At 41.5% G+C, this 15,632-nt stretch overlaps 1 protein-coding gene across 3 annotated transcripts in view; it reads left to right on the top strand.

Annotated features, from left to right (window-relative positions):
• The window catches only part of DDX11 (DEAD/H-box helicase 11), a 131,457-nt gene that overhangs the window by 99,816 nt on the left and 16,009 nt on the right, over window positions 1-15,632 (top strand). For all 3 annotated transcript variants that reach the window (XR_016311937.1, XM_089671751.1, XM_089671750.1), the window contains exons 15-20: window positions 2,629-2,667; window positions 4,428-4,548; window positions 5,884-6,009; window positions 9,338-9,450; window positions 13,820-13,892; window positions 15,299-15,402. Coding sequence is in view for 2 of the 3 variants with exons in the window: in XM_089671751.1 (XP_089527877.1) it covers window positions 2,629-2,667; window positions 4,428-4,548; window positions 5,884-6,009; window positions 9,338-9,450; window positions 13,820-13,892; window positions 15,299-15,402 (576 nt within the window). In the remaining variant the exon portion in view is untranslated. The remainder of the gene's footprint in view (window positions 1-2,628; window positions 2,668-4,427; window positions 4,549-5,883; window positions 6,010-9,337; window positions 9,451-13,819; window positions 13,893-15,298; window positions 15,403-15,632) is intronic.

Here is a 15,632-nt window from a genome sequence, read left to right on the forward strand (position 1 = left end):
AATTAGAAGATGCCTATGTGAAGCCAAGCTATCTGCAAGAAGACCCTGCAAAGTCCCACTGTTGAAAAAACTACATGTGCTGAAGAGGTTACAATTTGCCAAAGAACACATTGACTGGTCTAAACACTGAATTCAAGACACGGTACACTGAGAAGACAGTGAAGCATTGTGGTACAAGCATCATGATATGGGGATGTTTCTCATAATATTGTGTTGGGCCTAAATCTTTTTTGTTCATTGACAGACACATAACCTTATGGTCGAGAATAGAAGATGCTATCGCCACTTAAAGGAGTAGGACAGTAGGCAGAAAAAAAAACTCGGCAGCATCGATGGGCAGTCCTGGCTGATATAAACCCCCTCTCTGCATAGACAATCCAGTTCCTTCTGCTTAGTATCACAGAAGGTGGCTTTTTTAGAGACTATCACTTCTGCTAGCAGGGTGTTGGAGTTGGCAGTCTTGTCCTGCAGGTTTCTCATTTGGTTATTCACAAGGACAAGGTGGTTCTCTGTCCATGCTCTTCTTTTCTCTCAAAGCTGGCCTCTAACTTTCATTTCAATGAGGACATTGTCCTACCTTCCTTATGTCCTCGTCCATCACGTCCTAAGGAATTCGCTCTGCGCCCTGGATGTGGTTAGGGCATTTCAGGAGTGTCTGTTTGTTACCAAGCCTTTTTGAAGGTCGGATTCCCTTTTTGTGATCACTGAACAGGCCGAGGAAGGGTTTGACGGCATTCTTTGCCACCATTTCTAGATGAATTACACAGAGGGCAGTTCAAGCCTGCTTCATTAAGGGTCAGGTTCCTCCCTCTCCTGTAATGGCGCACTCTACTCGGGCACTTAGTGCTTCCTGGGCCTTCCGTCATCAGGCATCTGTGCCTCAAATCTGCAAGACGGCTACCTGGTCGTCTGTGCACACTAAGTTGGATGTCCAGGCATCTTCGGACGAGTATTTTGGCTGCAAAGTTTTGCAGGAAGCTATTTGAGATTCTGTTCCCTTCTTGGGGGGTGTTTTAGTTGTTTAGTGTTCCTGTTGAGCTCCTGTTTGCCTTGTTTTTTCTCCCACCCCTCATTTGTTGGGCACTGCTTTGGGACGTCCCTATGGTCGAAAATAGAAGATGCTGTGCCTGTCAGTGAATGAAAGAGCTGGATTTTTTTTCTTACCGTAAAATCCCTTTCTCTTGAGTTCATTGAAGGACACAACACCCACCCCTCTCGAATTTTTTTTTTTCTTTGACACTATTTGTGACTAACTGGATTTCCGAGTTTCTTTTTTCTGCCTAGTGTCTTACTCCTGTAATTGCCTGAACTCAGAGAGAGATTTTATGGTGAGTAACAAAATAAATCATGTTTTATCACATACAAGGGGCCATAGACCAGTTTTAATCCATCAAAATACTTGAAGAGATCCTGTCGAAGAGGAAATGACCTTGAAATGGGTGTTTCAACAAGACAACAAGGAATTGTGGAATGTAGTACAATCGTCTTGGGCTGGAATACCTGTTCACAGGTGCCAGAGGTTGGTCAATTCAGAAACATTACTCATACAACGAAATATTCAGTGATTCACAGGGAAGCTAAATATTCAAGCAATTTTCAGTTTATGCAGTAAATGTTTGAGTTTGTAAAGAAAAATGCAGACAATACTATTTTGTTAAACAGCCTAATATTCCCTTTTCTTCACTTTCTGTAAAGTAATAACAAATTTGAAACCTTTTTCTTCATGTTTTGATTTGGAATTGACTGTGCAGTGTTCCCAATGCATTTGTGTGTCTGGAAATAAAAGCTATTATAAAGATTTTTAAACTCCTTGCTATTATTTTTAACACAACTGTATGTAGGAGGATTTGTTTCATGTCTGTGTACCACCTGAGGTCAGTCACTTCACTGGCTATATGTCAGGGTTTAAAACCACATTAAAGTATTTTTCCATTTTAAGTGGTTCACAGTTTGACCTGGGGGGGTTCCTGGGTTTGGTTCTGGTTTTGGAACCAGAATTCTAGATGGAACTTGTGTATTGTATACCTTGATGGCTTTTGGGTTTTCTTCCTCCTAAAAACATACTGGAAATGTAATTGACTAACATCCATAATTGACCCTAATGTTTGCATATCTGTGGTGGGGTCAGTAGCCTGTAAGCTCCTGTACAGGAAGAGTCTACTCTTCAGAGCTTACCCACTTAGTCTGTTTTATATAAAATGTATTGATAATATTTTACCATAACTCTTTGGTCTGACTACAGTAAGCTGAAATATGATTCCAGTTTGTTACTGCTTTGCACAAGTGGAATGAATTGCACTAGATTCAGGGCTCTGCAAGGATGGGGGGGGGGGCAGTAGATGTGAAATGTTTAATTAACCCTGAAAATCTCTTTAAACATGACTCGACTTGTCCTTGACTCTTTTATTGATTATTTTCTCTACCATAGTATTTATCAGACCTGTCAGTGTGCCTCACATACTGTCCACTTGTCAGATTACTGTTATTGTTCCATCATTCTTCTTCACACTGCCTTAAATCTTTGTCTTCCTCCAGAATTTTTTACAGAAAGATGAATCAACAATTCAATTCCTCGCTGCTTTGCACCTGTGCCCCTATCTGATTTCTTGTCTTCTGTTTTCTACATAGGTGCAGAGGTACTGTGTGAGGAGTATGATCAGCCGGAAGGTGAGCTTTAGCAGTATATGACTTACGCAACTAATATTGGACATTTCATGTTATTAAAGGCTCCCATGGCTAAAAATGCATGTGCAGATACACTATATGGCCAAAGGTTAATGAACACCTGATCAGCATATCTCTAGGAGATTGCTGGGCATTCAGTTCCAAAACATGCACATTACAATGAAGTTGCCACCACATTTGCAGCTATAACAGCCTCCACTCTTCTGGGAAAGCTTTACACAACATATTTATGTGAGAATCTATGCCCATTGTCAAGAGCCTTTGTGAGGTCAGTTACTTGCTTGAAATTGGCGTTCGGATTTATCCGAAAGGTGTTCAGTAGGGTTGAGGTCAGGTCTCTATGGAGGCGACTCGAGTTCTGCTACTCCAGACTGTTCAAACCATGTATTTATGGGACTGGCTTTGTAAACAAAGGCACAGTCATGCTTAAACAGTAAAGGGCCTTCACCAAGCCTCAAGGCTTGAAGGACACAATTGTCTAAAGTGTGTTTTATATGTTGTAAGATTACCAGTACTCTTTTCACTGGAAATGCCTGAGCTCATTAATTTGGAGAGGGAACCACACACTTTTGACCTTATAGTCTACCTCTCCCAAGAACAACATGTGGGTAGATATTTGCTCACCCATGTTTACCACAATCCAGCACCTGGGCCATCTGCCATTCTCGCTGAGTGAAATTTTGGCACCTGCCCACAGGGAGATTTCCCTTTGTGATTGAGTGGCTCCATCTAGCTAAGGTGCTTCTTATCACTCTCAAGGTGAATCTGAGCTTTACCCATGCAGGATAAAGTAACAGTTTCACTTTAATGCAAACCTTCACAGATGCCTATCCGGTGTCTCAGCTTACACAGGACTATGTACTTCATGTGTGACAATGGTGATTGGCCCAGCAGAGTCACTTGGAGTGAGTCACATGCTCCTCCAAGCCTTGAGGTACCAGGCATTTCCATTGTTGATTGGATTGCTGGGGAACATTGGGAGAATAAGCATGTGCTGTAAGGGTTGAGAAGATTAAAATAATTTGTTTGCCTTGAATAGGCAAAGCACAGTTAGGAAGGGAAATAATTGAAATCTGGAGCATTGCTTGATTTTTTTTTTTTTTCAGTTAACTGCTGTCAGTCTGTAACGTCCACCCCTAACATATAATTTGCATGGATATTCTGCAGCCTGAGTGCAAGATGTGATTGTGCTGCATTAGTGCAGTGTTTCTAAACCTTTTTCAGTCAAGGCAGCCTTTACAATCAAGCACAATCTTGAGACATCCCATTCTAAAATGTAAAAAACTAAACTAATAGTGTTACATAATGCAGGTTCTACACACGTAAGATGTGTGCACAATGAAACTTGTGGCTTTGTATAACAAAAAAGCAGGCTTGAACCACCTGCTGGCTTGTACATAATTTTTTAGGCATTTGGGGCAATTTTTAGGCATTTGCCAAAGCACTCCTGAAGAACCCAGAAGGCATCCCAGGGTGCCTAGGCATCCCAGGGTGCCTAGGCACCCTGTTTGAAAAAGGGTGCATTAGTGCATGAATATCTGCACTATTTACCTAGCATACACTCTGCCATCACCTGTCTATCTCCATGAGAAGAATATGGTTGTTATCCCTATTATTTAGACAGTCTGTCATTTGATTTGTGGAAATTGAATGATCCATTTCATAGCCCATTAAGTAAGTTTTTTTTTAAATTAATGATTAATACATTTTCTTCTACTATTTTACTTTACTTTTCAATTCAGTTATTTGGCTTCATGGAGAAATTTCAAGGCTTGGAAGTTGGCATTCCAATCAAAGAGAACCAAAAGCCAGGGGGCTTGAAGCAGTTTTTACAAAACCTCAACCAGAAGGGCCAGGCTGAAGGTGAGTCATAGGGCCTTAAAGTGTAAGCCTGTGGCCCAGACTATGATTTTAAAGGCAGGCAAAGATGTAAGCAGCAGTCACTGAGAGTTACTGGCATGTACCTTTACTTTATTGTTCCTGCAGGGCATTGTGAGAGCCTTATGCTGACCCCAGGGGTGGACTGACAACTCATGGGGCCCCCGGGCAATAGGGGACCATGGGGCCCCTGTGTCCTTGCCAAATTCAAAAAAGCCTATGAAAAAGGTACCAGGGGCATCTCATGGGGCCCCTTACTGACCCCGGGCTCTCGGGCAGTGCCCGAGTTTCCAAATGGTCAGTCCGCCCCTGGCTGACCCCGACATCCCTACCAACTTTCCCCCAATATATCCACCATTCTCCTCCCCCTCTCAAGTCTGGACATTAGACTTGAGTAAGCGCAGCCAGTTCACTGAAGGTCATTCCTGTGCATAACTCAGGGCCTGAAACATGTTAGGCTTCCTGTAAAAATATGATTGCCCATGCTGACTCTCAAATAAGAAACAGGCTTGATAACAAGTGCTTTTAATGAAGCGCAATCTCATTATTGCTTGGCTTTCTGGAATTTCCTCTTTTTTAAAGGTATCAACTGTCCCTTTTTGCCATTTTAAGGTCAGTTGCACAAGAAGCAACAGCCCTGCCAGTTAAAAGTCGAAGACATTCTATGTATAGCTAGTTTTAGTAATGCAATAGAGCAGGGGTATCAAACTGGCGTCTCTCCAGCTGTTGTGAAACTAAAAGTCCCATTATGCCTCTACCTTTGGAAGTCATGCTTGCAACTGTTAATCTTGCAATGCCTCATGGGACTTGTAGTTTGGCAACAGCTGGAGGATTGCCAGTTTGACACCTGTGCAGTAAAGCTTGCCTTGTTAACTGTGCTGCCATGCCCACTCTGATTTAAGGTGTGCAAGACAATTTAGAGACAAAGGAAAGTTAATATAAAGTTAGTCTGAGGGTATTTATACTATTATCATTTTAAATATGTTCACTTTTTAGATGACCAGGGATTTGCACTGCATGGTACAATAAATCATAACTACAGGCAAAATTTGAAATAAAAGTGCAGTGTTTATACTGTGGCAGACCATTTATTGATTTGCTACTGGCTTCACCACTGTAAATTCATGAACTTTGAAATCTGGTTGTTAGGGTTTATACACTTTGGACATCTTTGTTGGTCTTTGCATTTGTCCTTTACAGGTTTCTGAGTTACAATCTACCATGCACCAGTTACTAGTAGATGATCTAATAGTTAAATGTAAATGTGGCAGGATTTATTTCTTGTTTATATCCTTTTTTGTGTATTTATGCCAACTGCAGAAATCCCAGATGAGGGCGGTGAGAATGGACATCCTCGTATCGCGTCTCCACTCATGCAAATTGAAGGCTTGCTGTCTGCACTAACTAATGCTAACCAAGATGGGAGAGTCATAATACAGCTGCAAGGTACATCCTGCCATTACATTGCCTTTTAAATGGGTGTTTCATAAAAAAATCTCCTCCTCCCCCCAAAGAATACCTGCTGTTTACCATTTCTATCTATAACAGTAGCTCTCCTATCACAATTTCTTTGCAGTGCTCCCTAGTGGTGTATCTGAAACTACAACTTGTTCATTCAGATATTATGGTGCTCCGTGTGCCTTATTTAAGTTTGACAGACTACAACCTTCCAAAATATGTAAACTATAACAAGGAGATGACTGTTGTTGCTTTTAAAAGGAATTGTAGAAGAAATTAAAGTAATTGTAGTTCTTAAGAGAATAGCAATTGTCAGTGAACTGAAGCATTGACAATAAAGCTGATAGGAGGAGCCAACAGTGCGTGAAGTCACTGCCGCCTGGAGCCACGAGGAGGCCCAGCGGCCATCTTAACTAAGGGGTTTGTATTACTCCTCATTATTCTCATTGATACTGAGTGTTTTACTACCCTGTTTTTATCTATTCTATAATTCTGAGCATTAAGTATCTTTAAATACTACACCATGGGCACCTGTTTTATGGCTCCCTGTGGAGCCAATTAATTTTCAGGATACCCCATTCATTATCCACTACCACCAGAGGGTGGGAGTCCTGTAACCAGGCTGCGCACCCGTCCAACCTTAAGGGGACCTCTGGACCTAGCAGTATAACTACATACCATCAAGACAAGATCACATACCCTTAGATGGAAGCTCACGCACTCCGCCTGCCTATGTGACCCTGGTGGATATTGATTACATGCGAAAAATCTATGCGCGTCCGGTGAGTGCGCATTTTTAACTTATGTTCCTGTCTCAAGCTTGTCTTGTTATTCTACTTTATTAAGTGGATCATCTTTGATCTTATGGACTTTATATTTATGCTTTTGCTTTGAGGACAATTCTTAATTTACTGTTATTATTTAGCGCCACATTTTTATATATTTTGGATTTTTTTAAGGTTTGCTGTGATTACCTTGAGTGCATTGGCTGCTGACTTAAGAGCGCTCACTTTTATTTTTATTCACAATAAAGCTGACTGGACTATATAAACAGAACAGTGTCAATTACACAGGGAAAGGCACCCAAAAGCGTCTCTCACCAGGGACTTTTGTAAAATTAAAATCTTAGTCTTTTTTTTTTTTTCTTTCCTTCTGAACTTCAGAGTTATACTTCGCATACAGGAGAATTGGCACTGGCAGGCAAAAGAACTGTAGGCCAGCCAAGGATAGCCCTTCCTACTACTAGCATGTGTCAATGTTTTGCTAGTTTCATAAGTAGACAGGTGACTTTTCAGCTCTGCTGTATGAAAGAGTAACCTAGTTTTTATATGTGTTTTACTCTATTCTTTGATTTTTTTTTTTTTTTATTTCTTCAATCAAGACTCTTCTCTACATAGCTTCTGTATCTTTGCCTGTGATTGCTGCTCTCCGGTCCAGTCATCCTCAGCTTGGCATTTGGAGTACTGTCTAAATCTGCGAAAGCTTTTTGCTAGCTACCTTTTTCCTCTCTCTGTCAAAATTGCTACTACATCATTGCTGAGCTGGTCTCTATATGCAGCTTGGCCTTTCCTCTACTTGATTTTAGAGTGCTGTACCAGAACCCAACTGGACTGGTTGTTGCAAGGGATGCCCAGAAGTGACCTTCAGGCACTGGGTTCTGTGTGTGGTGCCTTCCAGAATCCATTCAGACAGGTTCAGAGCAGGGACTGGCCAAACTTTGAGCAGTGTGTGGCCCTCTCTTGTTTGACAGAAGTCGATTGTTAGATCGACTTCTGTCGAACAGACATGTTGGAAAATTTTTGTCTGCTGCGCATGCTGATCAGTGTATTCTGGCAGCAACAGAAGCTGCTTTCAGAATACAGTGTCCCAGCAAGGAAGGGATTCCTCCATCCACCTTGCGTTTCTTAGTGAGTTGGCTTGTCCAGTGGAACATGGGAGGTTCCCCCATTTGCTTGGATCCTCAGTGCCTTTATTCCCTGTTACTGTACATTTTGCTGCAGAATGGGTTAATTCTGTGGCAATGAGTGCTGATATTATCCACTGGGCAGAGTGTCAAGGGTGCACAATCTGTGTTCTTTCCCCCATACAGCATGGAGGAATTTCGTAGCATTTGCTTCTGCTTGGATTCGTTCCTGCTGCCCGACTTGATCACCTCCATCTATCTGACCCTCGCTGGCTACTAGCTGTCCAGATTTTTTTTTTGTATTTGAAGTCATACCTCTTACCATGTCTTATCACCACACTGTTGCGACCAGTCGAGATTCTAGACACGGGGAGTCCCCGGACAAACCTTCCTCTGCATGAAATGAACCCTCACATTCCAGAGTGGGGAAATGTTTGTTACCCTTTCCAGATGTTTGTATAGCTTGCAATTTTGACACTTGGGTGGAGGAGGTGGTATCCCAGGGCTGCAAACTGGGGTTATACGCCCTTCCCCCTCCTCAGTTTCTAACTTCCGACCTTCCTGTGCTTTCACTCAGATTAGCAGATCTTCATCGAGCTTTTGCGCCTTCTGGATTGAGGCGTTATTACTCCATTTTATATGGCCGAAACAGATTCATGGGTTCTACTATAATCCTGTTAACTGTTGCCAAGCCCAAAGGGGTCATTCACCCCATTCTGGGTCTCAAAGCTCTGAATGTCTTCATTCGGGGTCTAGAAATTCCTCATTGGATCTAGTAAATCTATTATTGGCCCCCTTTTCCAATGAGACTTTCTGACTTGTGTGGACATCAAAGATGCTTACCTACCTGTCCTCATTTTTCCAGCACATCAGGGATTCCTGCATTTTATACAGGCCCCTTCATTACCAGTTTGTGGCATTGCTCTTCAGCTTGTCGTCTGCACCCTGGGCACTTATCCAGATGATACAAACAGAATATAAAGGAAGAAGGAAAGCGATTCCCCAGTCTTATTCTTTCTCATATTCATCACATAAACACGTGAATGGGGGAATTTTTTCTCACTTTCTGTTCTGCCTAATACCCATCAAATAGACAGTAAAAGGGGAGAATTTCCTCATTTTCGTTCTGTCTGATACCCAACAAATAGAGAGAGAAGAATGTCTTCACTTCTTGTTCTGCCCGATACCCATCAAATAAGTAAGAGGAACTCGTATAGGGACCAGCAGTGAAGTGTTGACATAAGTTGTAACCCTTCCGGAGTCTATAAAAAAAAAAAGTTATTGGCTTCATTTCGCTGTGTCAGTGGAAAACTTTGTTCTTCTGGTGGGTTTTTGAAAAAGGATCCTCCTTGACTGATAGCTGGTATGTAATTACAATGACTGAATAACAGTAACATTTGTCTGTCTCTGCAGGTACTGTGGCACAGAGCAGCCTGAAATTTCTCATGCTAAACCCTGCTGTTCATTTTGCTGAGGTCCTAAAGGAGTGTCGTTCTGTCATCATCGCTGGAGGCACCATGCAGCCGGTGAGAGAAGCACCTTGTCTCTGCATCATCTCTGCCTTTCACTTACAAGTTACTGTCATGGTAGTGCTCCTCTGTGGGATGAGGAACGTCATTTTTACTTAAGAGACTGCAAAGTAGACTACATATTTATTTTGAATAAGGACTAAAAACAAGAAAGATGAGATATGGTGGAGGAGTGTCATCTGCTTATACCTCTTGGAAACTCCACTGGGGAGATCTCTTTTCATAGATCCTGTGTTACTGCCCACCTACAAAGTTTGATCTGCATACCAACCTTAGGGTGTTCTCTTTCCTTCTTTGCATTTTCCATAATATGATGCCATCATGCTTCTTACTCCATATAGAGCCATCCAGGACAGAGAGGACAGAGTGTAGTAGGTTATGTATAAAGTGTAAATGGTCGGCAAAATGTCAGACCCTCTTTTGGACTTGCTGCTCTGGAGGTCGATATCAGATTTGCAGTTTGAGAGGCTGTTCTGTCAGTTAATGGAAAGAAGTTGGAGATACTTGGTATAGTTTTTGTTAAGGATGGAGCTCCAGAGGGATAACCAGTGTGGGAATAATCATAGGGAAATCTAAAGGGCAGGCATTAACCTGGTATAGGGTTTGCAGAACTTTCTCAAGGAGAACCAATCACCCATCAACATCTGTAACAATCTGAACCTCCACTCTTAAATAACTATAGTTATTCCTAGTAAAACTCTGTGTAAGGTTGTAAGACTTATTCCTGCTTGAGCTTACTGCTATAACTGATACTCCTAAAACAGTTATATAACAATGGCACTGGCAGGATTACATGCAAATAATGGACAATTTTACAACTCCAGCAGTCCATCGAGTGTCCGATTTGAGCTCCGACAGAAGACAGGTCATCCTCTTTGGGGCCTTAGAGCCTGGTCATGAGCTAACATATATGTTCAACCAAAGAGGGAATACAGGTGATTAGCAGAACACGGACCTGTCTCTTAGAGGTAAGGTCACCCTACTGTAATAACTTAAAACAGTATTGAACCCAAAAGCAAACATTAATTGTATTGTAGCTTACCAACCCTTAGATGTGATAGCTGCACTAGTTTTCTTCTTAGGCTTTCTTTCTTTTATTTGCATCTGGTGATCCAGCCAGTAAGTCTGTTTTTCAACAGAACAAATTATCCTGCAGATGTATCATTTAGACTGTTGCAGCAAGCATAGTACCATTGACAGGGGTGCTTATAATGATCAGCTTTTATTTATGTAAAATCTATATCCCAAAAGGAAAAAAAAAATGATGTAACTGCTTAAAAAGCATTAGCTGGAGTTCAGCTTCAATTTGTTTAGTGTACATTTAACATTCCTCTACCCTCACACTCACAATGCCGCTGTCCAAATGTTCCTCCTGTGCTCCTTCATCCAGAGTGGGGCACTCTAATACAAGAAGTGTGTTGCTTGCCAGATCAGCAAGTGAAAAAAAGAGGGAGGAAAAGGCTAAAAAAAGAAAAATCAGCCACCACGTCTTATGATTGAGTGTAGATTCAGATTGATACAAGTGCCCATGCCTGACTGGTTCTCTTTAATGCAACGGTGTATGCGCTTTACATTGTAAATTTACAGCAGAGAAAACAGTTCTACATATGTTTTTCACCTTTGTGCTTAGCTGAACTTGCCCCATTTTCTGAATACTAAAAAATCCCAGTGTACAGAAGGGAGGAATTCATTTCCTATCCACATCACACAGCACCTGATGAGCCTGATTGTGGCGGGTTCTGGTTTAGTCACAGTCAATCAGCCATACATTCACTGAAAAGGCTGCAAATGCCACATTCAAATTACCTAAAATGTCAGTCTGCTTCCAGGGGATTACACACTGATAGGATCAGGAAGGTGGGGGTGTCTCCAGGGAGAGGAGGGCCGCATAATCCCTAAATTATGATACATTTTATAACTCTCAATAGGCCAGATAAGAATTTCTGAACAGCTGGAGTACAGTCTGGATGGACGATCTGTAGTGCTTGCTGCTAAACACTCCAAGAACCCCGCTAAGCACAACTGGCATGTAAACTGACCACACAAAATAACGCCAATGTAAATACAGAAAAGCTTAATCCTTTCTGTGAAAAAAAAAAAAAACAGCGGTGTCCTCATTGCTCAGGACACAAATGGAAGAATGGACACAGTCCTGTTATCTTCAAGTGGTTGTGTAAACCCTTACATATACCCAGTGAGGTTACTAGCCTCAGGTGATGCACAGAGATAAAACAAACCCTCTTACACAAGTTTTGCCTGTTTATCTGTAGTCTTCTCTAAAAAGGCCAGAATTTATAAAGCTTGTCTCAGCTGTCAGAAAAAAGGGGGCAGAGAGCTGAAGTTACACACTGCAGAGCTCAGTGAGGAAAGCTCTGAGAGCTGATTGGAGGAAAGGGACATATACCCCATCCACACAACACACAGAAATAGAGCTGCGGCTGTCAATCACAGGGTGTGTGCTGGAGCTCTGTCCTCATCATCAAGAGGGAAAACTTGTCAGAAGTTACTCATATTATCGTTCTACTGCCCTGACTGGTTGTTGGGACACTCCATACATTAGACACATACTCCCAGCATCACATGAATAAACACTTCTCTTGGTTTAAAAGCTGCACTGTTCTCTTTCCTTCCCCTGGGCACTTAGCTCAGCATTGCCGCAACAAGGGGAGAGAAAGCACACCCCACGTACATGTTAATACCTTTTTGCTCAGCTTTCAGTCTGTGACCTCTGGGTGTAGTCCCTGCCTCTAGTTGGTTGAACACTAGGCAAACTCAAAGGTACAGGGCCGTCTAGTGGCTGTACCACTGCAGATATTGAGCAAACACTGTCTAGCAGGGTGTCCTTATGAGGTAGGACATCTCTCCAGCTCTGCTGGATCAAGACCAAGAAACTATAGATTCTTACATCTATAGCTGCTGGTATTGTCATGTGGGAACCCCAGATTTGGATATTTACCTCAGCAGTTGCTCAGCATCAGACACACCTAAACCGGGCCAGTGCATCTTGAAGACATATACAGAGAAGAGTATATAAGGCCAATAGTTTGGTTTTTTTGTTATGTTTTGGATAGTGACAACTGGTTATAACCTCTGCTGAGTTTTTATTGTGGTCTCTGCCCCTGCAAGGGAGATAAGCCTAACATTTTGCTTTGCCACCAGACATTTTATTGGGGACACCTGCTTCAGTGATGGTTTTCTAAGGCAGGCTATACATGATTTATTTTCTTTTGTTAAACCAACGGGGTGAATGAATGAAAGATAATGAATCAATTCACCCATCCACACATTCACAGTGGATGGGGGAATCCCTCCTGTGGAGCCATTGTATTGTATTCCCCACCGTCAGCATGCCATGCACTCATCAGTACTGCCAGCTATAGCCGGTGGCACTGATCGAGAAACAATTTTCCAACAGGCTGGTTGTACAGAAGCTGATTGAGAGATCAACTTCTGTACAACCATCCTGCTCATAGATGGATCGAAATTCAGCTGATCCCTGGTGAACCAGCTGAATTTCGATCCATCTATGGCTGGCTTTAGGGAGGATTTCTCTCATTTTTCAGAGATCTTTTATTTATTTATTTCAGGTACTTATATAGCGCCGTCAATTTTACGAAGCGCTTTTACATATATATTGTACATTCACATCAGTCCCTAACCCTCAAGGGGTGTACAATCTAAGGTCTGTAACTTACATTCATACATACACATACTAGGGCCAATTTAGACAGGAGCCAATTAACCTACCAGCATGTCTTTGGAGTGTGGGAGGAAACCAGAGTACCCTGAAAAAACCCACACAGGGAGAACATGCAAATTCCAGGCAGGTGGTGCCATGGTTGGGAACCCCAACCTGACAGATTAAAAAAGAAACTGATGAGATTTTACCCTTCTCTACTGTATCCAAATGTAAATAAATGGCTATAAATACACATAAAGATTATCTTTAATATCTATATCTGTAAAAAACTTAAATTGAATATATTTTTTTCCACGTTAATTTAAAACCAAAGTTTATTTTTTTTTTTCAACAGTTTCCATGTTAAATGGGTGTTCTAATGTAAGAACTTTTACACTTCTCACAGTACACAAACCGAAAAGGTGATGATATATTAAAGCAAACATGTATCACCATCCTGCTGAAGATACAATGACAGATGCTCCAGATGTTGGCTGACTGGTGACAGATATGGCGTGCGCCTGTACTCTGCTGTCTTTGTGTGTTTGTGTACTGCAGCCAGACCTCCTCCTGTCTTTTGTGACAGTACAGCAGTTAGCCAGTGACAACCTTCTAATTGTTATTGAGTGCAACTTCCATACACACATAGCTGTCACATGTAGATCTGTCCCTGCATCTGTCTTGTAGGTGTCGGATTTTAAGCAGCAGCTGTTGATATCAGCGGGACTCAGTCCAGACCGAATAGTGGAGTTCTCCTGCGGTGAGTCCGGGTCTTTCCTTATTATATATGAACCTTCTATCAGATGTTTTGCACACGTGTAGACATTAGATAAAAGTTATGACAAACTAAGAGGGTAATAAGAAGGGCTTCATCTTTTGCAGATTGGTATGGTCTTATGCCAATATTTCAACAGGCTGCTTTCTGAAGAAAAGGAGATGTACTGTATCTCTAGTAACTAACTGAGGAAATATGGAAGAGAGTGCCAAGAATACAATTTCATTGCAGATCAATTGTATTTGTCTTACCATTCCCCAGTTTTGGTTTGGCTAAGAACCACGTTAAGCTAGGTTGTACTGTTTTGCTACATTTTTAAGTCCTAATGAAGAAGGCCCTTTGGAACATCTAAATATGTTAATTCTGTACTGAATGCTATTACAAATCCCCTGGAATATAATTGATATAGTATTTCTGTGCCCTGCTTCCTTTCAGTCATTACGAGAGTTACAGCTCGACCAGGATTACAGAATTGATTTTTTTATTTTAAAGCTGAAATATGGGATAAGTCAATATTGTTTACATACAAGAGGCATACGTATTCTTATTGGAATCGTGGTGCCCTTTGTGTTTCTTCCAGATCTGTACAGTAATTCACTGTGAAACTATACCTCAGTTGGCACATAAATTACAAGAGGCCTTTGCTAGTATAAAATACGAAGTACAAAACACAAATCATAGCTTGATTATGGATGGGGAAGGGGGGGGGCATATTTAATCACAATAACAAGATTTGTCCTGTTACTAGTTAAACCCAATGGGATTCTAATAATAGAAAAACTGACAGCGGAGACTAAACTGGAACAGCGTTGCTTCTGTACTTCAAATAGTCCTCCATGCTTTATTGAATTCTTCATGGAAATATGCTGAGACTGCATTTCATCCTGTGACACATAAGCTGAAATCCCAGGCTTTGTCTGCCAGTAGGGAGAGACCTCTGCACTGGGCTTTCAGACTAGAAAAGGGGTAAAATCACACCCCTCTCTATCAAAAATTGAAAGATGAACTTCGTACTGGGTTCCACTTCTGAAACACCTTAGATTTGTCAGGCATTGTTTGCTAGAATAGTGAATAGTAACTGGTACAGAGGTACATGCAGGTTGCTGTTGCCAGCCTCTCTTTCTAAAAAATATAGATTGCCTGACTTCTGTCCTAGACCAATGGTATCAATACTATTTGTCATTGACCATACACAAGTATGAAAATTAGCAGTTCTGGCTCTGTTCTCACTGGCTGCATGTGTGTTCTGAGTTAGTGACTCAAAGTATTAAAGAAAGAGTGTTTCTATCTCCAGTCAGCTGATGACCATTACACATTGAAAACCACCTGATGACCTCAGATAAGCCATGGTTGTGACCTCTTCTCTGTGCCATCTCATTTTATTTCAACAGGACATGTCATCCCACCGGAGAACATTTTACCCATAGTGCTTTGCAGTGGACCCACCAATCAGCAGTTGGAATTTACCTATCAGAAGAGAGATTTACCTGAAATGGTAAGCACAGCTCATAGCTTTTCCACTCAAGAAATCAGAAAAACTGCCTTTAATGAATAATAAAAAAAAAGTTTACATATTTACTATGTATTAGCCAGCAACAAATGATAATAAAACTAGCACAGGCATTGTGCTTTAATGAATACCTCCTGATCAAGTGGGTCTTTCCACACCAGCATACAAATGAGCTGGACAATTGCAGTTAAAGGTCAGAGAGGAAGACAGACTGC

The sequence above is a fragment of the Staurois parvus genome, unplaced genomic scaffold (assembly GCF_062004578.1).
Source record: "Staurois parvus isolate SC_StPar_1 unplaced genomic scaffold, SC_StPar_1.0 ptg000114l, whole genome shotgun sequence".
Taxonomy (NCBI): domain Eukaryota; kingdom Metazoa; phylum Chordata; class Amphibia; order Anura; family Ranidae; genus Staurois; species Staurois parvus.